Source organism: Melopsittacus undulatus, chromosome 10 (assembly GCF_012275295.1).
Source record: "Melopsittacus undulatus isolate bMelUnd1 chromosome 10, bMelUnd1.mat.Z, whole genome shotgun sequence".
Lineage (NCBI taxonomy): Eukaryota > Metazoa > Chordata > Aves > Psittaciformes > Psittaculidae > Melopsittacus > Melopsittacus undulatus.
Window position 1 is genome coordinate 20,944,128 of NC_047536.1, and position 24,589 is coordinate 20,968,716.

General features: G+C 47.1%; 1 protein-coding gene across 1 annotated transcript in view; it reads left to right on the top strand.

Moving 5' to 3' along the window:
- The first annotated feature begins 354 nt into the window (after positions 1 to 354).
- The window catches only part of TOP1 (DNA topoisomerase I), a 67,061-nt gene continuing 42,826 nt past the window's right edge, over positions 355 to 24,589 (top strand). Inside the window, exons 1-2 of the mRNA XM_034066879.1 lie at positions 355 to 523; positions 1,038 to 1,062. Of these exons, the coding sequence (XP_033922770.1) occupies positions 491 to 523; positions 1,038 to 1,062 (58 nt within the window). The 5' untranslated portion in view covers positions 355 to 490. The remainder of the gene's footprint in view (positions 524 to 1,037; positions 1,063 to 24,589) is intronic.

Here is a 24,589-nt window from a genome sequence, read left to right on the forward strand (position 1 = left end):
GGGCGGAGCCTCGTATGCAAATGAACCGGCAGCCCGTAAGGGTGAGACAGGGCGCATGCGTAGTTCGCGAAAGAGTTGGTCACAATGCGGGCAGTCCCTCCCACGGCGGGGCGGGGCTTGGCATGCAAATAAGATGCGGTGTTAGTTATCCGATTGGCGGAGAAGCAGGAAGAGGCGGGACCGGATATGTAAAATTCCACCCGGCGCAGGGAGCGAGGGAGGAGCTCGGAGAGGCTCTGAAAGAGCAGGAGAGGGAGGAGGGCGTGGCCCGTATGCAAATAAGTGCGTTACCATTAGTGAGCTCACGGGCTGGTCCCGCCCGTCCGGCAGGCGGAGCTCGCGCGTGCGCAGTGCGGCGGGACGCGGACTTAGTCAGTTACACAACCGTGGTGCCGCCCGCGCTGCGCGCTCCCGCTCGCCGCGTTCCCGCGGCTGTAGTCCTGCTTCCTACGCCGCTGCTCCCTCTGCTCCGCTCCCGCAGGCCTTCGGCATGAGCGGGGATCAGCTGCACAACGACTCCCAGGTGAGTCCGCTCCGCAGCCGCTCCCGCGGGACCCCGGCCCGTCACGGTGCTTCCTTTCCCTCAGGGCCGGCCCATACGGCCGCCTCCCTCCCCATCTTCTGTAGCCTCGCTGAGGGGAGCAGTTCCTTGCTGCTGCCCCCTGCGCCGCCCCCTGCGCCCGGGGGGAGTCCTGTCAGCCAGGCCTGCCTCCCGCAGCTAGCCGCGGCGGCCCATCCACCGGCCCCTGGGCCCGCTCCTCCCGGGCTGTGGGGCCGAGGGGAGCCGTGTGTGATCCCTGACTGGGAGAGGGTGGTTGGGGAGGGTGACCCCAGAGCTGTGCGGGTGGCGGGGGACGGTTACTTCTGTGCTTCCACTTTGGAGGGCACCGCGCTGGTCTTTTCTCGTTTGGTATCTAATTTCTTACAAATGAGAATGAGAGAAGTGGGGGAAGTCCAGGGCCCTGTCCCCCAGAATACTGCCCCCCCACCCCGGGACGTCGGTGCTGACCGTGTCTCCCTGTCTGCTCTCCCCGCAGATCGAGGCGGATTTCCGAGCGAACGGTGAGTGTGGCCGCGGCGCGCCCCTCGCCTCGCCGCGCACAGACATGGCGTCCCAGAGACTAAGTCCCGGCTCCTCGCTCACCGGCCCCATTGTTCCCATCGAGCCGCCAAAAGCGGCCCCTTCCCGGTGGCCTCGCCCCACCGCGACCCCAGCCTCCCCTAGACCGGGCTCCGGAGGTCCCCGATCCGACCCTATCGCCTCTGCCGGGGTCTCCTTTGGGCCCCGATTCCTCCCTGGAAAGTCGCCTTGTCGACGGTCGGGACTTAGTCTCTGCGCCATTTTCTTTTTCTCTCTCCTCTGTGAGCCTTTCTCTCCTTGCCTCCTCCCGAGCTGTCGGCAACGAGCCTTCCACAGGGGCACCAGGCTGCCATCCCTGGCCCCAGACCCTGCGAACGAAGGGGAAAGCGAAGTTTTTGGTTAAAATAAATCCCCAAGCCGTGTTTTTTCAGTCGCAGCCTCCTACCCCCCCCCCCCCCCCCCCCGCTCCCCGTTTCTGTTCCTTTCAGGGAATCTCTCCCTTCCCCTAAAATGAAAGGTGATTGCAACATGTTGCTCTTTAAAAGAATCTGCTGCATCCATTTTAAGATCAGTCTGGTTCTTCCCTTGCTGTTTAATTGGTGTTACTTGAAAAAATGAAAAACCCACATTAAAAAAAGACCCACACAAAAAACCCCAAACCCAACCAAAACCAGTGTAGACAATTCCAGAAGGGCAGACAGCATCACTTCAGAAAGTTTGCAAGCTAACTGTTCATTTTGTTCAGAAACACAGGAGCTCTGTCATTTTATATATATTTATATAAATATATACACCACTTCTGTGTGGCTCTTTTTATATGCCCATATAATACTATATTTTCTAGTTAGACTCTTAACTTCTGCTTGTTTATTCATTTCCTAATTGCATTTCTCCCCCCCTACCCCAAAGTTAGTAGGTGTCAAATTGAAAGGCTTAGGGTGGAGGGGATGTGAGGATGTACAATCCACCTTTGTGTGTATGTGCTGTTGTTGCTCTTGGGATGTGTAAAGGACTCTGAGCTGGCCTCTGGCTGGGGAGGTGGTAGAGGACAAGAAATGGTTGGAGATACCATGACTTGGAGTGATTTTTAGAATGATGTCCATGTGATTTGTAGGCTACTGCGTGTAAATATTGACAAGCCGACGTCTGGGTGCACCTTTCTTCTTGTCATTTCATTGGAATGTGATTGTATGTGTTCAGTAGGAGCAGACAGTAATGAATATGATGGTTTTGAACTTGTGTTTCTATTCTGAATCTATAGTAGGGCTCTATGAATAATTATTAATAGAAGGGTGCAGTGGATTTTCCTAAGTACAGGAGTTACTCTTGAAACAACTTAAGTAGAAGATGTATTTGAATATTTGTAGTAATCTTACGCTGGGAAGTATTTGCTTAAGGATCATCTTTATTTAGGGAAAAGTGCTCTCTGGTAAGCTTTTGTTATGCCCTGCTTTCCATAGGCGAAATGATGCATATTTGACCTTTCTGTTCAGCTTCCAGTGCACCTCTGAGAAGGGTTTTTCTCCTCTGTTGTGACCATGTGCTCTTTCATTCTGTATGGAGTTTTAGGTGCACAGGCCTTAAGACTCCTCCAGTTTTCATTTCCACCATGTGTTGGAAGAATTCAATACAGAAATTCAAAGCAAAGCACCTTGATGGAAAAAAAGGATTCCTGGTAAATCAAGCCTATATCCCCCAAACCCAAGCCAGCACACTTTGCTGCCTCTATTAGTTACTATGTGGCAGTTGTGTAGCATCACTGGGGCTGATCAGAGGCCCCTAAAATCCAAAAAGCTTTTCAGAAAGGTGTAAGTCTTGTGAAGAGAATAATGCTGAGTAGACACTGTTCTTTCCGACCTTGGGCCATGGCTGATCTCCCGCAGCCTTGTCCCCTCTGTTTGCTCCCAGCTTTGCTGCCTCCACACAGGGGTTCTTTGCATGTCTTGTGTTGGGCACTGATCTGAGAACAGCAGTTCTCATTTAGGCATAGCAGTGAGGCTCTAGCTCTTATATTCTTGTTTTGATCCTATTTAGTGGCAAAGATTAAGAGTGGGTGGTAGGAATTTCACATACTTTCTTTCCCCAGATGTTTGGAATTGGTTTGTACTTTGATTATTGTTAGGCAGTGCTTACCAGTGCAGTAAGAGTCTCCTTTTAGGCTGCCTTTACTTTTACATTTGGGGGAAGGGAGGTTTTCTGGGGGCTGGTACTGACTCATTCTAAATGTTGAATGTACCAGCAGTAAACATTTTGGTTAATAAAGAATGTTTTGGGTGACTTCTGGATAGTGTATCAGTAATAGAGCAGCTGAAGCACTTTGAAGCTTCCTGTTGTTACTCATGTTCCTATCTGGGTCGATGGAGCAGGTTGTGATCGCACAAGTTGTTGCAGCTGGAGTAAGGTGGGTGGTGGTGGACCTACTCACCCATTGCAGGTCACCAGCAGCACCCTGGTTGTAGCTGAGGACTTGGATCTGATTACACCCCTGTTCCATTGATAGCAGGGTAGTGTTAGGGATGGGACAGGATGCCAGCAGGAGATGCGTGTTCGTGGCCATTTCTTGTCATTAAATAGCCAGATCATTCTAAGCAAGAGTGTCCTGGGCAAATTCCAACTTGGGTAATTGCATTCCATCTCAATATCCAGATTCTCCCTCCTGTTTAATTTGGCCATAGTGGGTATTTTTTTCACCTTAACTGTATTTTTAGAATCACAACGCACTGCAAAGAATTTTCCATGTTCAGTCTCAGCAGTGCCTGTTTGCAAACCATCCCGAGAGCAGAGTGGTGCTGAAACACTGAGCTCTTTCTGCAGGCAACACCCTCCCTATCTTCAGTGTTGTAGATGGGAAATGGTACTCTGAAACTCTTATTTCCAGTACAGCTTGGTCACTGCAAATGACCCCTTCACACACAGCTTTGGACCTGGAGAGAAAATAATTCTTAAGTTTTTTTCTTTCATTTGGTAAAATTGCACATTGGAAGCAATATCTGTTTGGGCTCTGTTGAGTTTTGCCTTTAAGAGCTTTTATTAAGGTTGAACTTAATAACCTCTTATTGTTGAGAACAATGTTGAGACTAAAAGCAATTTATCTTGACTTTCAGTTCTCCCACTGTGTTTGCAGAGTGCAGTAGATAAAAGTTGCTTTTGTTTGCAAAATAATCCAGTTGCTATCCAGAGCTACTAAGTTCCACAGACTGCTGGTGGTGTCTTGGCTGCTCATCAGCCTCAGATCAGAACTTGTTGTGTGTAGAAGGTGCAGGCATCATCCCAAGCAGTGGGGTTTTTTAACTCTGGTTGACTTGACCAGTAACATTAAGATACAGTTTGAAGTTAGTATTGCTGTAGCAATTGTTACAGTATATTACCAGGGGTCAAGTGTAAATTTACTTGTCCAGTATCAGAGGGTGGCTTCTGGAAGCCAGCCTCCCTTGATGAAGTGGCTTTACTTCAGTAGGGAATGTTTCTGAAGAGGAAGAAGCAGCCCTTACTGCTGCAGCATCTTATCACAGACTGGCAGGTTCTTTATGTTGGCTCCTGTGGCACCTCTGTATCAGGTGGTGATAGGAAGGGGAATGAGCAAGAGGGAAATTTCAACAGCAAGAGCACTGCAGGAGCACCTCACAAGTGAAGGAATTTATGCACGTTTTGTGTTTTATGTTAAATTGATGTTTCGGTGTGATAGAACTGCACATGTGAAAGGTGGTGAGGAATTAAATGCAAACAAACTGAAAAGCAACATAATGGAGAGCCTTAAGATTTGTCAGTGGTTGTGAGCAGTCTTTTGGGGGCTGAGGTCTTTCACACCCCTCCTTGTTGGGGGCCTGGGTGCTTCCCCCTTGCTGCTGCTTTGTTGGTACCCTCTTGATGGTAAGAACCCTTTGAAGGGGAGCCGGGCCACTTGTGCTGCTGGGCCGGTGTACCTTAGCGTTGCTGGCAGAGCCACTGCACTAAACCAGTCCTCAGGAGGTTGAGAAGCTTGAAGGTAAATGCTGCTCTGTCTGGCTCTTGTGCACGTCAGGATGAAACTGGCTTTTAAGTTCCCTAGGAACTTGTCATCACCAGTGCTTTTAAATGTCAAATATTTGGCAGGGGCTCCAAAATACAAAAGGTAGTTAGTGGTGTTTAGATGCAGGCTGATATCTTCACTGTAAGTTTCCTTTCCTTTGTGATGTGGAGATCTGGATCCTGAAGAATGTGGTTTGTTCCTTCCCAGAGAAGCCTTGTGTTGCTCCCTGCCTTCTCTTCCAGGCTGGGGTGCTGGTGAGGAGCCTGCATTGTGAGAAGTGCTGCCCACAGCCTCAGAACAATACTTGGGGTAGTTTTAAGTCTGAAACCATTTAGCTTTTTTTATTGTGGAAATACTAAACGTCACACACCAACCTCTGCAGAATTCCTTACTCTTGTTTTCGTGTTGTTTTTCAATGTGTTCACAGCAATCTATCACAGGGCTTGTGGAGTGTGTCAGTGCAGCTTTGCCATGGGCATTGTCAGATTGTGCCAGGTGAGGCTATTCTGGAGTAAGTGGCTTGCTTGACACTTCTCAAATGGAAATACATGTACTGTTGGCATGTTGCTCTTAACCATCATGTGCTGTGGCAGTTGTTTGCAGCTGTGTTCCCAGCAGAAGCCTCAGAAGGGTTTTAATAAAGACCTTGAGGTCTGTGTGCTAATTGTTATGACACCTTTAGCAGCTGGGTTAAAGCTTAATGGGTGTCGAGTGGGAGTGGGAGATCAGTGTTTCTGCTTGCTGCAGTCAACTTCTGGGTTTGTTAGAACTCAGCACAATTACCTAATGTGCTGGAAGCTGTGTCTGGGGGGTTAATGGCCTGTGTGCTCCCTTCTTGCACTTGTTTTTCCTTTTCTTGCAGTGTTAAGCAGGATCTGTTATTAATGTGCTGCCAGAGCTGCCTTGTTTACTTGGTAAAACATGAACAACTCTTAACCAGGGATCACTGTCCAAGTGTCTGTTACATGGCTTCACTAAATGAGGGACCCAGCTCTAGAATGTGAGTGGACACAAAGTCAGGTGTAATTTCATTTACAGCTGGGACTTGAGATATTTGCTAGATAGTTCATTGAATTCCAGGCTCCTGAGTTGCGCTGTCAGCAGAAACTGCAATAATATGTAATTATAGCAAGTACTTAACATCTCATTGACTCAGATTCCTCTGTTAATGATTTCACTGGGTTCCTGTTCAAGTCAGACCTGCTGAAATAGCAAAGCCACTGCCCTGGTAGAGGCTCCAGCTCAGAGTCTTCCTGGTGCTTTGAATTGCTGTAGTGCTGCTCAAATCTGCTGTTCGTTATTGGGCTGTAGGGACGGGCTTTAATGATACAGTGAGTATTAAGGACAATTTAACATAAGAAATGACTGAAGATTTATGTGGCTTCTCACTATGGGATAGTTTCAAGTTGTCTTTTGCTTGTTGTGCTAATATAATGTCTCAGCTCCTTGTAAGACATGCAGTCATTCAGAAATAGTTGTTGACTTATTAAACTGGATTTCCTTTATGGAAACTGCCCCAAGTTTTATAGGAAACCTCACTCTCAAATGTGGGAGCAAAATGCTATTGAGCATCATGTATTCCAGTGTCTTGGGTTTCCAGACCCGAGAGAGGTAACTGTTGTAGCAGTCAGTGTTTCTCTCCTTGGTTCTCTTGTATGACAGCTCTGCCCTGCTGGACCTTGGCCCTGCATAACTATTGGTTCTGAGCTGTTCAGCAATTTCAGGGGTTAAATTTGTATCATTAGGTTTCAAAATGCTTCCTGCTGTTAAGAAAGCAGGATGGTGCAGGCTTGTTCTTCAGCAGTGCAGTGGTGCCTTCTGGCCTCACAGTGAGAGGTGTGACATCTGGAAGGTGATGTGAAAAGAAAGGATGAAGTTAATTTTGTATTCCTTTATTTGTATTTTGTGACCTGTAAGGTGTGAAGAGCAATGGAGAGCTGCTGTTGGCCATAGGAACACTAGCATGCATGTTTTCAGGTTGAAATTTGGTTTCTACATTTGACTTCTGTAGCTCCTCAGCTGTTGAGCAAGTGAGAGCTCCAGACTTGAGAATGGGAGCAGAGAGCATGGAGTGGCTGTCAGGCTTCCTGAGACGTGCTCTTTTCTTAGATCTACTTAATGTCAGTTGGTTCAGCTGGGTTTCTTTGAGCTAAAAGCAATGTTTTGTTAATGCTCAGTCTGTGTCAGCAGGAGTGGTGATGTGAAATACACAGCTTTGAGCTAGTCTTTGCAAGAAATGGTATTCTGGGAGATCCAGTGCAACTGGTGGAGATCAGGCTTGATGCTTTTGGGGAAGTGGGGGACATTTGCAGTTAGTACCCTTTTAATGTCTGATGATAGAGATGGAGTCCTGCAGTAAGGAAGGATGAGCAGAAGAGGAACAGTGTTCAAATAAGAATTGCATCATGGGTTTGCTGGAGTGTTATCACAAAGTTCTAGTGATGTTTTCCATCATCTCGAGCCCTGTTTGTCCACCAGAATAATGTATTCTGGGCAAAAAAAGACAACTTGACCAGACAGCTCATAAATACTCCCTTTGCTTCGCCTGGGGGAACTTGCCTTTGTTCATAGCTTTTGCTTTAATCTCAATAGCTTCACTTGAAGATGGTTGTGGCAGTAGTTCAGTTTAGACAATTAACTTGCACTGATGCTGCTGTGCTTTGAAATTGCTGGTCCCCAGCATGGAGCCTTGGGGATGGACAGCACTGAGCTTTGCTCATGGCTTGGGGAATGTCTAAGATGCAGCTCTTGGTGGGCTGGGGGCAGTGCAGGCTCAGCTCCTGGAGCACAGCAGGAAGGGGAGAGTGGTGCTTGCCATGCAGGCTCAGCAGACAGTAAGTACCTCATCGACAGAAACCTGTGTCTCCACCTGAAGTTAGTGAATCCCTTTGTAAGTCTGAAGTTAGTAACTTTGGAAGTTGGAGTGATTGCTGGGTAAAGAGGAGCAGCATCAGGCCGGTGGGCAGCTGGTTTATTATAAAGTTCCTGTAAGGCTTAGAGCTCAAAGTTCCCAGAAAGTTTCTAATGGACACATCTTTTTGAATTCCTTATCAGTGTTTTTGACATGAGCATTTTTTCATGTTCACAGGTTCACAACATGCTTGGTGCAGGAGTGTGCATGTATGTATTTTTATCTTACACCCTCCTTAGAGAAGGGACTTTTAGGGAGTGTTATAAAGACAGTGGCTTCCTTCTCCAGCAGAGAGCTGAGCTTCACAGTGCTCACCAGAGGTGAAGATTTGCCCCTCCTCATTCTGCCCAGCATAGACGGCTGTGTGTTACAGACAACTGGACTTCGTGGAATTCAGTTCAGAGCAGAGTGGTGCTGTAGCTGGCTGCATCTTTCTGTGGCTGGAAAGAGATTGATTTCTGCCTTAGGAAAGCTTGGAATGTACTTGTAGCTTCCCTACTCTCAGTTGCTGTAGCTCATCTTTAGCTTGGTTGACTGTGACCGTGAGAGACATGCTTCATGGTTGGGTGTACCAGTGGCTTTGGCTGGCATAGAGGGGATTTTCTTCATACTAGCTAGTACTGTGGGTTCGGATTTAGTATGAGAATCATGTTGATAACACACTTGACATTTCAGTTGCTCAGTGCCTACTATGTCTCATCAGCTGCAGTGTGCAGCTGAAATAGTCTCTTACACACTGCATTTAGCAGATAATACAGCTTTACTGGGGGGAGAAACATCCTTAATAAAGATATAGTTCTGATGCTTCCAAATATCCCTTTTCCTCCCATAATGCCAATTTCTAGAGACTTCTAAAAATAAACCCTGGTGACTTTTCCTATTGCTCCTCAGTTTGAAATCTCAGTTGCTGATTTGCACAGTGTTAATAGTTGCAGCAAGCCCCTGGGATGCAGTAATAGAGCATTTTGCTGTGCCAGGGAATAAATGATGGGAACAAATGAAACACAAAGTCTTGTGTTGAATGTGGGTAAGACTCCATGCAGCTTGTCCTGGCTGGAGCCCACTGCCTGCCTGCTTGGAATGAGCATTACCAGTGTTCTGTTATTCCTGAAGCACTAGGCTCACTCCACTGCTCAGTGCATGCTGCGTGCCATTAGAAGTTGTCTTGTTCCCATCCAAATGTCTTGTCAGGTCATTGCAGCTATAGCTGTGTGGCAGTGGCTGAATGGGATTGTTTTAAGACTTTTTAAGGTGACTTTTAGACATGGACCAGAGACTTTTTAGTGGTAAAAAGTCATGAGAATAATGACCAGGAATGGAGCAATCCCAAAGTAGAGACGGCTGTTAAATTCCCCTGGCATTTGTTGCTTACTCTGACCTATCGCCTAATGCTGCTTCACATGAGAGCAGGAACTTGTGGAGATCCTTTTTTCATCTTCTGTTCTGCTATACATGTTTCCAGTTAGAACAGTGATGTGGTATGTAACATGGAATAGGTGACCCGTGGTTTAGGGCCAGGACAATGTACTTGAGTTGAACTTTCTAGTGATGGCAGTGGATCCAGGCTTATATTCCAGTGCTTGAACAACTGCCAGGCTTGTCAAAACAGCTGTTCCTCTTCCTCTGAGGTGGCAGCTTCTTGTTTTGAAAGGTGGCCTGGAAAGACCTTTTGAGGGAGAGGGTGAGGGACAAGTAGGCTCTTGGCTTCTGTGGGGTTGTTTTCTTCCTTTGGAGGGGGACACCCTGCTGCACTTGCATGACCCGAGGAGAGCTGTCTGCCTCCATCCTCTGCAGCGGATGCAAATGCACAAAGTTCTTTCTGTCCTTAGGGACATCAGTAGCTAAGCTGGCAATTCCTGTTTCTGGTGTGTGCAGTGCTGTGCTGCCAGCTGTCAGCATTGCCTGTAATGCTCCTGCTTTGGGCAGGCCACATGGAGAGAGGCTCTGCTGAAGCCGAAGAGGAAGCACTGGGGAGGGATGCTAACACATGGATGCTGTGCCTGGGATTAAGGTCCTTTGTGCTACATGTTGTTATCCTGTCCTAAGGCCGTGTTGTTTAAAGAGGGAACGCAGTGGGAGAACAGGGAGTACTGTGCTCTTCTTGGAGGTGGAGAAGCAAGAAGAGAGTGGGAGTGATGTTTGCCAGTACAGTAGTGGATGTACAGCTCTGGCTGGGCTGTGATTCAGTTCCAGCTTGGAATTCAGTTTGAATTTTAATTCTCTGTGCATGGAAGGTTGAGGTCAGCAAAGCAGGGCAAGAAGGAAAGGATAAAGGGGGGCTCTGCAAGGTGTAGTGTGTGTTATAAATGCAGAACTCATCTCTGGAACTAAAGAATGCTGCTTTTTCTCTGATACTACGTTATTTCACAGACTAAGCTGCTGTGTGCTGGGTTTTGCAGGGGTGAAGTGCCTTTGCAGTAGGGGATCAGCGAGTCCCTGATCTGCATGTGGGGTTCTGCTATCCAAGTTTTAGATGTTAGCCTTGGTGTGACTGTCTCCTAACTGTGCCTTGAGCAGCAGGAAGAGCATATTATGTCTTCTGCCAGTTTGTAAATGCTAGCAAGTGTGTGAGTAAGATCAGTTACTGGAGAGATAAAACAGCTGGGATGGGCAGGTTCTAGTTTTAACTTGCCTACAGAGGTACACTTACTAGTTAGACAAGCACACTCCATTTTAATGGAGCCTTTTGGGAAGCAGGATCTCTTTCGAGTCGTGTGTGAGGGAATGATTCATTGCAACACAAGCTGCTTGTGCAAAATGGATGGAGCAGCTCTAGTGACGTACTCTGAGGTTTGGAGTGTAGAGTTAATGGCCACCAGATGGTCAATAAAAGGCTGCTGCTCTTCTTCTGAGGACTGAGAATGTCACTGGGGCTGTGGTAGTGCTGCATGTGCACAGCAAGCTGCTTGTGTGGGTCAGAGGAAGCTTTCCATGCTGGTGCAGTGATACTTAACACTTCGTTTTTGGCATTGGTTTCGACTGAAGATGAGGTTCATTCAGCTTGGTAACAGTGCACCTCGGTGGTAAAGACAAAGAGTCTTGAGTGCTTCCTGGCAGCAGAAAGAATAAAGTGTTGTTCAGTGCACAAGTGTGAATTGTTAGATCCAGGGGCAGTAGGTTCATGTCAACACAAATACAGTGCATGAGATGAACTCTTAACAGTGACCTTGATTAAGTTGTGCACTGTGGCTCTGTCCTGTTGTAGGTGTCATCTTGCTCCATCTCTTCAGGAAGCAGACACTGGCACAGATCAGAGCCAGGCTGTCCATGCTGTTTACTCTGCTGTTGGCAAGTTGTCTCACTGGGCCTATGTTGGTGTTTGGGTTGCCTTGTTTTGCTCTAGTGGATTGGAACATCTCAGCTGCCCAGGATACCTTTGGACATGAATGTGGATAACATGCATTTTTCAAGAGCCTTCTCCACTTTTGCCTTCTCATCTCCTCCTGTGTTCTTCCTCCTCCAATCCCAGGAAGCCTCTCAGGGAAGCTGGCATCTTGTCTGAGTCATAGTATCTTAGCTGTGTGTGTTACCTCGTAAGCAAGCTGTCCTTGAAATACCTGTTTTTATGGGTAGATGCAGTCTCCTCAGTTAAAATCTGCTGTTCTCTAGAGTTTGGTAGCTGTCATAAAGAGTGTTTTTCTTTTATCATCAAGTAGGCTTATTCAGCATCACTTGTCTCTAAAGGAAGCTTCTTTCTAGGTTTTAGACTGTTCTGATTGTATGCTGGAAAGAGGAAAGCACAGCTTGGCACTTGGTGCTCTATCTTGGCTGCTTCAGCTCTCAGTGGGTGGTCTTGGGCTCTCCCAGCATGGTGTAGTTTGGTTTTCCCCAGCCTATAGCAGCTCTTGTAGTGGATGGAGGCTGCAACTAGGGATAAGCTGCCTATCCCAGTCATTTGGAGCCTGGTGTGTGCAGTCAGCAGGCAGGTCACACCTGATGCTGGCAACAAGGGGATTTGAGCTCCCAGGAGCTAGTGTGTGCTTTGGCTGTGCCCATTGCTTCTCAGCCCTTGGCTGGGCTGGAAGCAATGCGAATGCCCTGGCCACATTCCTGAAGGAACGTCACAAAGTCTTTGTGTCCTGAAGTTAAAGTGTGTGTTTTTAAACAAATTCTTTTAGAGAGAATGAAGCTGTGGAGCATTGTTTTGTGAAACAAGTCCCCTGTAGCTGTATTTCACAAGAATATGAAGCAGGGTTCAAAACAGATGTGAGACTTATTTATTAATGGCAGAATTAGTTTGCTTTTAATTTCAGTCTTTGTGTTTTTTCTCCCTTTTTGTAATTATCCCACCCAGGTGCAGGAGCCTAAAGCTTGGACTCCAGTCCAGACTAAGAAACCTTAAATGCCATAGGGAACTCTTTAGCAGGTGATTGGGTTGTGGGTTTTTTTCCTCCTAAGCTGAGTTTTTATAGTGTCTTTTGGAGTGTATTAACAGTTTAATCTCAGCAGAGCCCTGCATGAGTCTTTGGCAAGGAGCTCTGTAGGAGAACAGTCAAAGCTCTCACCTTGATTGGCTTTCCGCAGTTTGTAGTACATGGACTACAAACAACTGTAATGGTGATTGTTATCACAGTTGCTTCATACTGGAAAGTTCTCCACTACTTTTTGGCCCAGATTTGCTACTCTGAAGGGTTTTCTTGTGAGCATCCATGAGGTATATGGAATCTCAAAGCTGAATGCAAATTTGTGTCATTTCTAGGTTTCTCACGGGTCTCATTCCGTGCTCTGAAGCCGGTGTTATTTGGTCAGCAAGTATCAGTGACAGCAGTGTCAGTTCTTCATCCCATAAAACCTCAGATCTGAACAGTTTCCCCAGTCTCCGGCAGGTATTCCACTAGTGGTGTCCTGCTAGGCAATGTGGTTAGTGCTAAGGGGCAGGGATGTGATTTCCCAGGTCCTGTGATCTGAATGGATTTTTTTCTCTGCAGAATTAAATACAGATCAAATGATGTGAAGAGATTGGAACTCCAGAAAGGCACTGGTACAGGAGCAGGTCACTGGGTATCTTTATATTCCAGGAGCCCCTGAGGTTTCTTCCCTGTGCTCTCTCTGGTTTTCCCTTTCACTTATTTGCACCAGAGTTACTTTTTTATGTCAGTACAAGCAAGTTATAATGCTCTCCTTGATGGAACAAATGCTGCTTGGCATTTAACTGCACACTTTTCACTGCAGCAAAGCTGGATTCTCTGGGAATGTGACACTTGGCATTAGCATTGTCTGTGTTACTGCCTGTGGTTATTTCTCTCACTTAAATCTGCTGTTCTTGCATCAGCATGGCTGTTGTACTGGGAAGTGCCAGCAGCAGAGGCTTCAGTCCTTGTCACAGATTGTACTGGCAGAAAGTATCTTGGTTTATATTTTAATCGCAAGGTAACTGGTACTTTAAGTCTCTTGTTGTGGAACCCTTGAACTGGTTTCCTGGTGGTAGATCTTTTCTTGAGCAGGGACTATTGCATTGTTTCACTTCTTGGATGCAGACAACTGTCTTTGGGAAATCAGCTTGAACTTAGATTGCCCCCAGCAACTTTGGGGTATTTGGTGCACCACCACTAGACAAGAAATGTTACTGTTATAAGCTGTTACTTAACTTTCAAATGTATTATACCTCTTTCTCTGGGAGTATCTTGCTGTGTCCCCACGGCTTCTTAGTTTTGGAATGATGTGTGAAGCATCTTGTGCTATTTGATGCTAACTTGTGCTTTACATCTGTTTTCAGAGTAGTTATGCATATTAATTCTTCTTGATGCTATTAGGGCTACTTATGTAGTTTTCCCACTTCCCTTAGTACTACCACAGTCATTAATGAGACCTTGAGGCTCTGGTGTTTCAGTATCAGTGCCTTTAACAGTTGACAGTAGAAGGTGATCACAGGAAGAAGGGGTGTATGTGTTTTTTATGCTCTGCTGGGGACTGGAGTGCAGGAAGTGAGATCCTGGCTGTTGTAAAACAGATTCAAGTTCAGAAATCAACTGTTGCACTTCCAAACCTGTGGAATGCTGTCCCTCAGTGCAAGCAGACCCGGGCCATTGTGTTCAGGAATTGAAGGCTGCTCTGCCTCTGCCTGGGCAGAACTTGCTCTGAGGAGGTGAGTGCTTCCTGCTCCCAGGTACCCGGATGTGCTGCCCCTTCCAGGCTGGGAATACTGGGAAGAGGAGGGCAGGAGGGAGCTGGTGCTCAGGGCTCTTTGCATAGGAGCAAACTACACCAGCTGGAGAGGCTGTGGACTTCATGTAGAATTTATCATAAATGTTAACAGATGCATTGATAGAATTTTAACTCTAATAAGAATTATAATAACTTTTAAAAAATGGTCTCAACATGCACAAAACTGGCAGCCAGGAAACTTTTATAAATAGCTTTTCCCTGGCCTTGGAGGTGGATCAGCCAGAAACAAATCATGAGATTGTAGATAGTCTTCAATGTTCCTCTGGTTTCCTTTGCCCTTTGCTGTCAAATAATAAGTGGAAAGACGTGTTTCTCAATTCTTCCTTTGGAATACTCCTGGAAACAAGCAAGAGAACTTGTTTTTCTCATTTTGGGTTATATTAAAGAGGAAAAATGAAGTCTCGAATCCCTGTGTTACTTCTGTAGTGCTCATAGTTTGGGGCCTGTTTCTAACCCACCAGCCAACCCCGTAGTTAGATACTGTTAGGTTTGCTGTTGAGGAAGCTCACAGAGCAGAGGCAGTGTGGTGGTGCTGCAGCAGCTCTGGAGCAGAACCTCGTGCGGGGGATGTCACTAGTGAAGCACTTGATGTGTGGAGTGCAGTGATAGTGAGCTCTGCGTGACTGCATCTGTGGAGTGTTCCCTTCAGCTCCAGCAGCTCCCTCAGTGACTGGGATGGGGGAGGCTGTTTGAGAGCAGAAGAAAGCAAGCTCACTTTCCACACCTGGCTATTTGGGCATGGGTAAGAAAGGATTCCTCTTGAAGCTGAGGAACCAGATCACCAGAGCACTTTGTTCAGTTCAGTTTCCAAGGGCTTTCTTTGAATAAACTTCAGAAGTAAACCAAATGAAGCAACTGTTCTTCTCCCCTTCACAAGTTTCATTCTCAAGGCAGGTGTGAGTTGTGCCTGGAGGTGTTAGTAGTGCATTCCACCCAAAGTCAAACCCAAGCAATCACCACCACAAATCCAAGCAACAGAACTCCCTGGACTGATAACACATTGCATGAGCCTTTTAACTGCAAAGGGAGGAGTTCATTCTGCTCAGCAAAGTAGCCATGATGTGCTACATTGTGCATTACCAGTGACATTTTTGCATTGAGGTGTGTGTCTGGGTGTGATGCAGCAACTGCCACTAGTGAGACTTGACCTGGATTTACCAGTGGAAACAGATTACAGGTGCACAACCAGATTGAAATAGATGACTTCAAGTACCAATTTGTGCTGATGTGAATTGCAGCCTTGCAGAGGAACTTGGTGCATTTGAGTATTGCAGTCACAGCCTTACTGTAAAACTCACTATTAAAGCTACTGTGACCTGCACTGCTGTGGTGCTGTTGTTTCCTCCATCCTCTGTCCCTTCCTTCCAGAAGCCTCAGGAGTCCAGGTGGAAGTGCAGGAATCTCAACTGTCATTAAGTATTTACATTTTACTCACTTTCTGGTGTGTTTTAGCTGTAATGAGGTTTCTTCTTCTATGCTAATGATGGTAATGTCCCCTTAGGGCAGTGGAACTGCATTCCTTCCCTTGTTTTGAGAGTGGGGCTAGGACAAAGCAGACTCTGGCGGTAAAATGCTTGCAGACAGCCCTGGGGGTTAGCCTGGAGTGGGTGAGAGATCACTGAATTCACCTGTAATGGGCGCAGAGGTGAGATGGGACTGTATCCATCCAGAGCAGCCCTACACTTGAAAGAAACCATTGTAGATAGGAAATGCAACAACAAAGTAGCTGGAGTCTCTGGGAGTTGCATCTGCAGTGAAGAACCAGTTTAAGTGGGATAAAAGTGTAAGTGCCTGGTGTGCTGAGACAAACCTTCTGTAAGGCTTTGACCATGCTTCTCCATCAGTTCAGCTCTTAGGCATGGCACTGAACAAGTAGTAGGAAAATCCTCTGACTCCCATCTTGTGACACAGTGGACTGTTTGTCAGAGGAGATGTAAAGCTTGTACCAAGCACTTCTGTCTTACAGACTCAATTTATACTCTTAATAGTGAGGCTTGTGGAAGCCATGCGCTGTTCCCAATGGTGCTGCTTCCTCAAGTCTTCCCTCCCTGCAGCAGGCAGGAGAGCAGCACCAGCCAAAGCCACATCATGTAGTCAAGGGATGGTTAGTAAGAGGCTTTGAAGCAGTGCCATCAGAGCCTCTCTTGAGGCCACTGAGCACAGCCTGTACCACTTCCATGTGTAGAGCTGTGTGTGTGATCCAGGCTGCTGACAGGAGCTGCTCACTGCCACAGCAGCGTTTCAGTGCGCCTGCTGGGCTTTGAGCTGCCCCAAGAGCTGTGCTCAGGAGCAGCTCTTGTTCTGGGTCAGACCCAGGCCAGTCAGACAGGCCAGCCCTGTGTCCTGGTGTGAGAGCAGGAGCTGGGAGCTGCTGTGCGGCATCACTCCTGCACTGAGGAAGTGTCAGGATTTCACGTGGTCTTTACAAACTAATTTATAGAATCCAGGAATGTTGGTGATGTGCACAGCAGAGCAAGTGAATGGGTGACACCACTGCAGTGCATGATTCCTGACAACACAGCAGTTCTCTGGGCCACTGCTGTTTTTAAACTGAAACTACTTCTTATGCCTCAAAATCACATCAGTCTCAGTTTTCTTGATATAGCTCAAGTTTCTGTTAACCTCTCCAAGAACCTTTCCAAGAAGGAGCTGGAGTTGTGTGCCCCTGTGTTCTCCTGGTGACCTGTCTGGAAGCCTGTATGCAGTAAGCAGCTGATGACTTTGCATTGGAAATCGTGTTTGCACCTTTCTGGTGATGGCACAAAGAGCAGTTGGAGGCGGCAGAGCCTTCTGCTGGGGGCACTGACTCAGCCTGTGTATGAAGCACAGAATATGAAGTTCCTGTCTGCAGTGGGGCTCTGTCACAGACTGCACCAGAAGATGTTCTTTGCTACTGACCCAGGCTGCTGAAGAAACCCTTGGAGCTGCTCCCAGGGCAGTGCTTTGTCAAATAGCTCCAGGAGCTGATACGTGCCAGCCCAGCTACCTGTGGCAGGCTCTGCATCCCTCACTGAGGGCCTGGGCTGGACTTGGACCCTGCAGCTGAGCATGAGCTGGGATGCTCTGAGCTGTGGAGGAACCAAAGAGCAAAAGCATCTCTGTGGGATGGGTGGTGGCCAAGCAGAAGTGAGACTTGCACATCCTTCATGAGAGGGGATTGATGAAGAGACTTGAGTTGTTCCAAACATCCTGCAGCCCAATAACTCCTTATGGAAAAGGGTTCCAGCAAACCAGGAAAATGAGGGTGAAGTAAACCATTTTGCTTTGGATTGTGTTGAAGTGACGGATAGGTTATCTTGTGCAGTCCCGATAGCTGCAGTCTAAACATGATAGAAATGATGAGTCCTGCTGTAGGAAATGCTTTGGAGAAGCAGGGCAGAGGCCAGGGTGACTTTGGGCAGGTCTCTTGTGCCTATTCCCAGTGTGGTGTGTGGTGGTTTCTGTGCTGAGCCTTGGATCTATGCTGAAGGTTGGCTGCTTTCTAACTCTGCAAATAGGATTAGTCCCCCTTACATTATCTATTTGAATGCCCTTAGATTTTACCTCCTTTCATAACTTTAAGCCAGTTTTACACTCCTGGATGCTGGACTGGTTTGTAACTAAGCATCCAGCCTGTCCTGCCTCCTGTGCCATATGTGGGCTGCCTTTCACATGATGGAGAGGAAACAGGCAGATTTGTGGGAGCCCAAGATCAGATGCTCTAGTAAAAACTGTTTGGTGTTAGTGGATGTAAATGAAATCCTTGGGGAATGTCCTTGCCTGCTTGGCTTTATGTAGACTGTTCCTTATGAGTCCTCCAGGGGCTCAGCCCTGTCCATGTGTAGAGTAGCAAATTGGAAGCCAGATTTAGTTGCAGTGAGCATAAGGCTTTTGAAACCCAAAGCTACAGCTGTGGCTGTCCTTTGTTTGCTCTTGCATCTGGATCCAAAATGCAAAAGGTGATACTGATGCAGGCATAGTTGGCTTTGGAAAGGGTCACTGCCTATTGCAGCTGCCCAACTTCCCACTTTTCTACCTGTTCAGACCCTTTCTGGGCTAGTTTGAAGTGGGAGGAGGAGGATTAAATGCTCACTGAAAGCAAGGCAGTTGTTGCACTGACAACAGCTAGGAGGAAAATGGGCATACACCATAGAAACTCACAGCTTTCTTCCTAGAGTTTGGAGCTCTCCCAAGTCCCACAGTGCTCACTGGGTGGATTTTCCCTAGATCCTGCTCTCAGCCTCATCCTGGCCCCTGATGTGCAGAGGTGGTGGGCTGTGGCTGTTGAGGCTGGAGAAGTGTGTCTTCAGTGTTGCAGCTTCTGTGAAGAGCAGTGCATGACTTGGTGTATTCTGTGGGTGTACACACTCATAAAGCAGCAGAAAAGCCTGTGAAACCCTGAGGGAAGGGAAGAGCTGGCATGTAGGGTACTCAAATGTGGAATGGAGGAGGCCATGGAAAGCAAGTGCTTCTATTTGTAAGAGTGTTGCCTTGTAAGAATCAGTATTGCTAGGGACAAGAACTGGGTTTCTCTTGCCTTGTTTTCTTGAGAGAGGCCTGTCTCCCTCTTCCCCAGGCCAGCACAGCAATATTTGAGCTGCATACTGATGCTGATCGTGTCCCTGAAGTTTAACATGCTCTTCTGCTTTGTTAATGGGAACATACTAATGGGCTTCAGTCTGACTCTGATTTCTATAATTACAGGAGAATGTTTTACATCTGGGGGATCCCTGGAAACTCATGTTTCTGTTCACAGCAAACTTCTGTTGTTTTCGAACACAAATAATGGATTGAAATTTCATTGTTGCCTTTCGGTTGGGAGCCCTTTGGCATGTGTAAGAAGCAGCTCTTAAATTCTCCTGTCTGTACTGATCAAACGTTTTCATGCTTCATAAGGCTTCCTCAGTCTTGTTCTTTTACAATAGCTTCTCCTGCAGTTGTGCTTGCAGTGGGTTTATGCAGTTCTGCACAGCATCCGAGATCAGCTGTGGGGCATGTGTGTGCAGTGCCACCTCTCAGAAGAGGCCATGGGAAAGGCACTGGCAGGTCATCACACTTATTGCTGCTGTCTACACCGTGTGCTGGTTTTGCAGTGTAGCAGTTGAAGGCCAGCACCCCTTGATGCCACAGAGCTGCTATCTCGATGACTTTAAACGCATTAATGACTTTAAACAGCATTAAACACCCGCAGTGTTGGGTGCTTCACCAGCAGGTGACAAACAGAGGTCCTCAGCAGATGAACAGTTCATCCAGTGTGGCTCCAAACATGTGCACTAAGGAAGATCTCTTTCTGAATAGGCTCTTGCAGCACCTCTTGCTACCTACCCACCTCCTGCTTGCTGGTTTAGATTGATGAAATGCCAGCCATGACATTTGCTTCAGGTTAACTTCATGTCCTAGAGGCTTCAGTCACAGAAGGTTGGGGTGATCAGTCTGGGTTTCTGGCCTCCTTAACCCATCTATAATAAGCTTTCATAGTTTGAGGTTCTTAGGAGCTATTCTGCTCTTCTGAAGGAGAATGGCTGGAGTTGATCTATCTATCTCTGTTTCCTGTACTCATCACCAAGTTATCCTACAGGTTTCTTACTTTCCTTCCATGGAACAGCAAGGGATACAGGGCCTTCAAATGATAGGATTAATGGAGAATGCAGTAACTGAGGGGGGTCTGTCTTGTTCTGAAGCCAAGTTTCCCAGAACAGCCCTTTTAAGGAAAAAGACACAGTATCTGTCTGTCCCTGGAGTAGCATTTGCCTCAAGTAATTGCTCAAGTGTGGAGAGGAGTTGTAAGGTCATTGGTTTTAGTGTTCTGTCAAAGCCTCACTGTTGTCAAGCTTTGGCAGCATTGCCACATGTGGTGTTGTCAGCTCTGGCTTCAGCCCAGGGGAGTTTGGTCTCAGAGTAGCTATAGCCTGGAAAATAGGTTGTCTGAGATCCACTCAGCAATGACGTGTTCTTCATTTGAACCCTTACAAAGGAAGGAGACACTCTAGAGTCTTCCATTTAGTATTAGAGTCCCTGCCTTAGCCAGGTTGAGCTGTTTGGGTGTCCTGCTGCACTTTGCCAGGCTCCTACCTCATGAAGAGTTGGGGCTGCCCCATCCCTGGCAGTGTTCAAGGCCAGGTTGGGCACAGGGGCTTGGAGCAAGCTGCTCCAGTGGAAGGTGTCCCTGCCTGTGGCAGGGGTTGGAACTGAATGAGCTTTAAGGTCCCTTCAACCCAAACCAGGCTGGGATTCTATGAAGCTTTCACACTTTTTTTTCTCCTATTTCTTCCTTTGTATGATTGGAAAAACAAATGAGCAAAGATCTGAGGTTCGCAGCCAAGAGCTGATGCTATTTGTGTTCTCCTTATGCTTAATTAATATAGTTGTTCTGCAGTAAACCTTACAACTCAGATTCCCTCCTGGTTTAGGGAGGGAAGCAGTGACGCTGCTGAAGTGTCAGCACCTGATGTGATGTACCTGAAGGGAAACAAGCCTGTGACACCCCAGTAATTGTGTTTCATTTGTATTGGACTGCAAGAAGGATTTTAAGGATTTGGCAACAGTTTCCTGTAGCGGTGTTGATTGCGGAGATGTCCTTCGACACTGGTGAAGGGTTGTGCGTCAGTTTGCTTTTAAAAGTCTGTCTGTGCTGTGAAGACTCTGACCAAGGCTTGTTTCAGTATCCCCATAGTCTGTTCCCTGACACCTACTAAACCGCAGGTCCTGCTTCTCATGGAATTCCATGTGTAAGTTGTGGGGAGCTCATGTTGTGGTCTCAGGTGTTTCAGTCCTTCCCAGCTCAGGATTCCACATGTTTTGCAGTCAGCAGTTGGATTAAAGCAGCTCAGCAAACAGAGCCATGGTGCCTTGCCAGGGGAGGTGTTGTGTGTGTTCTGTAGCTGTGTAAACAGGGCCATTAGGCCAGTAAGTGACACAGCCAGTTTGATGGGAAGTTTATTTTAGGTGATGGTTGTCTGTTCCAGTGTTTCACCCACGATACCCTCCTTTCTGAACAGTGCCTTCTGGGTATGGTTTTCTGCTCTTGACACTTCAAGCTGCATCTAGATGTCTTCAAGGTCTGTATCTTTCATACTCACTGCTGTTTCCTTTCAGCCTGCCCTGCTTGCTTGGGAAAGGTGCAGCTCTGATTTCTGTTCATTGGCTTTTCCTGCCTCCTTGTTTGGGCTACAGCAAAGGCAATTACAACAAACTCCACGAACAGTGTGCTCAAGTACTGGAACACCAGGATCCTGCTATGACTTCCTCCAACAGGAATTACAGGTGTTTCAGTGAAGTTTAAACCTCTTCCAGACTGGTTAGGTGGAAATACTGTACATGCCTTTAAAACTGGTAAATCAGAACATGTGAAGTCAGATGAGAAGTCCAAAACCATAACCTGTGAACATAACAATGAATCCTGACCCCCTGTGCCTCAAGCTGTGCCACCTTCTCCATGAGGCTGTTCTGATCCATAGGTGCTCTGCAGATTGGCTTTTTCGTCTCTTCCAAGTGCTGCTTTCTCAGGTGAACAGTGTATAAAACAACCAGAACCTCACAGCCTTTATTGTGACCTGTGAGGTAATCTGCTAACCTATCACTGCTCATGGGGAAGCTCTTGGACAGTCACTAAAGGTTACACTGTTTCTATTTGCTGATACAATCTATGTGTTGTAAAAGGTGGTGCCACACTAAACCAACTGGGATCAGATCCCTGAGTCAAAAGGGCATGTTCTTTGACAGGAATAGGAAAAGTATTATAGGCACCTTGAAATACATTCATGTGTTTGAACGTTCATAGCCCTTCTTGGCATCATTTCAGCAACTGAACATTGATCATTTTCATAGTAGTCTTTTTATACCCTGCATACAAGAAATAAAAACCTAAAGTGATATGATTTGTAAAATAAATGGTAACAAATGATAAAACTTCAGTAACTTGAAATCAAGAGGCCTTTTTCTGTTAATGTGTGGTGTTTAGGTGACTGCTTTTGGGAAAGCCTGTGGGGCAGGAGTAAACCTGTTTCCTTTAGGTGGTATGGAATCTATTTGCTTTGCTTCTGCATTGCAGCAGAAGAGAATGACAACCTGAGGTGGAAGGAGGCTGCAGTTGTGGAGTGAACGTCTGACTTGCAGCTGGTGCTTCAGTTTAGAAGGGACCTCTGTGCAATTGTAGTAGTTTATTAGGAAAGTTGCTGTCAAAACTGAACTACTAAAGTAGAAAGTAGGGCTGAGCTCCTCGAGTATGATAGGGAAGGAATTTGGTGTAGGGTTGGGGGGGGGGAGAAGGGTACTTAGAAGTATTTTAGAAGCAAATGAACATCTTGTGAGGTAAAGCTGCTCTGCTCTGGAGCCAGATTGAGAGAGCTGGGCTGGTTCAGCCTGGACAAGAGAAGGCTCCAGTGCCTAAAGGGGCTGCAGGAAACCTGGAGAGGGGCTTGGGACAAGGGCTTGTAGGGACAGGCCAAGATGAATGGCTTTAACCTGCCAGAACAGGGGAGACTGAGATGAGCTCTTAGGCAGAAGCTCTTCCCTGTGAGGGTGCTGAGGTGCTGGCACAGGGTGTCCAGAGAAGCTGTGGCTGCCCCATCCCTGGCAGTGGTCAAGGCCAGGTTGGACACAGGGGCTTGGAGCAAGCTGCTCTAGTGGAAGGTGTTCCTGCCCCGTGGCAGGGGTTGGAGCTGGATGAGCTTTAGTTTCAGAGAATTTAGCAGTGAATTAGTGGAGAATCCCAGCACAAACCAGTCTGGCTTTCTCTGATCCCACATAATAGTTCTGACACCAGACTGTGCTCTCAAGCCAGGGGCTGTTCTCATTCCAAAAGGCAGCTCTCACCTTTGCTGTCCCGTGGTGCTCTTCCTTTTCTTCTCTAGGCTGCAGCTGCCTGTGGAGGAAGGTTTGATTTTACTTCATCCCTGCTCTTATCATGCTATATGTTGAGATGCCCAACCTCTACAGCTCCGCTGCTGCTAGTAGAACTGCCCCATTGCAGTGATGTGTGTAACACAGGCATCGCAGGCAGGGCATGACTCAGCCTTTCCCCAGGGACTTGGCGGCTGGGACAGATCAAGCAGCCACAGACCAGAAGTGCTTAGAATTTCCCATCATTGGATCAGGCGTCTTTGGAATTAAACAGAGTTGAAAGATGAATAAACGTTAAAAAATGCTGAGCTGCTCGTGATTGCTGGAGGTACAGGGGATGGCAGGAATAGCACGGGGACTGCGGTAAGCTGATGGAGGCATACTAGGCATTAACAAGGATCCAGTGCCAGGGACAGCACGCTTTCTAGAACAGAAGGGATGCCAAAAGCTGTGTTTGAGTCAGAGCATAATGAAGTGAGAGCCTTCAGGGGTAATGGATCCTTGCCCAGTGAGCATAACCCCATCCCCACTGTAGCCTTCATGCTGAAGAGGAACTATGCAGTTTCGGAGCTTTTTAAATGTCACACGAGCTTTGGGGGGGTTTGAACTTTGCTCACAGTGGACTTTGCTGATGCTCTTGGAGAAGGAATAGTGGTTTATCTCCTTGTTCAGTTAGCAGATGTACTTGGTAGAAGACGTAAGAGGCAGAAAACAAACTTGAATGTGTGATAATGTCAGACCTCACTCTGTGGCTCTTGTGAGGCTGGACCTTCAGCTGCAACTGAGAGAGTTACTGGAAGCTGGGAGGTTCTTCTAGGAATCAATATACTAAATACATCAGAGAAGAGAGATTGCAGACAGGAGCACTTCCTTGGATTGCTTCTGTGCTGATGACGTTTGGTGTGAGGTGGCCCAGTTCCCAGCTGGGTCATCTGTGCCTGTGTAATTCAGTTGGAGGCGATGCTGAACGGGTCTCTGTGCAGTGGGTACCCATTGGAGTGAAATGGCTAAACTCATGTCATGTCAGCTGCCAGATAACCATCAGCTTAGACTCTTGGTGCCAAGCTGGCACAGAGCATTTGTGTGATGCCACAAACAGCGAATTCTGTCCTTCTTACTGACCCAGTGACCCCATCTTCTGAGCTTCAGCCAGCTCCACCCTCAGAAGAGACACCAAGAGCTTTAGTGCCTTCTGAACTCATACAAATGTCAGTTCAAGGAAGATGGGGAGAGACTTTCCAGCAGGGCCTGTTGTAACAGCATGAGGGGTGATGGGTTTAAACTAAAAGAGGAAGATTCAGGCTGGATGTGAGGAAGAAATTTTGTCCAGTGAGAGTGGTAAAACACTGGCACAGGTTGCCCAGAGAGGTGGTGGATACCCCATCCCTGCAGACATTCCAGGCCAAGCTGGATGTGGTTCTCAGCAACTTGAATGTAGTTGAAGATGTCCCTGTGCTGATTGCAGGTTGGACTTTATGAGCTTTGAAGGTCCCTTCCAACCCAAACTACTCTGATTCTAAGACTATTTGATAAACTCTTTGGATGTCTTCCTTGTTAACCTTGACATTGTGGCAGGAAGCAGCAGCACTGGGTTGGAATACCA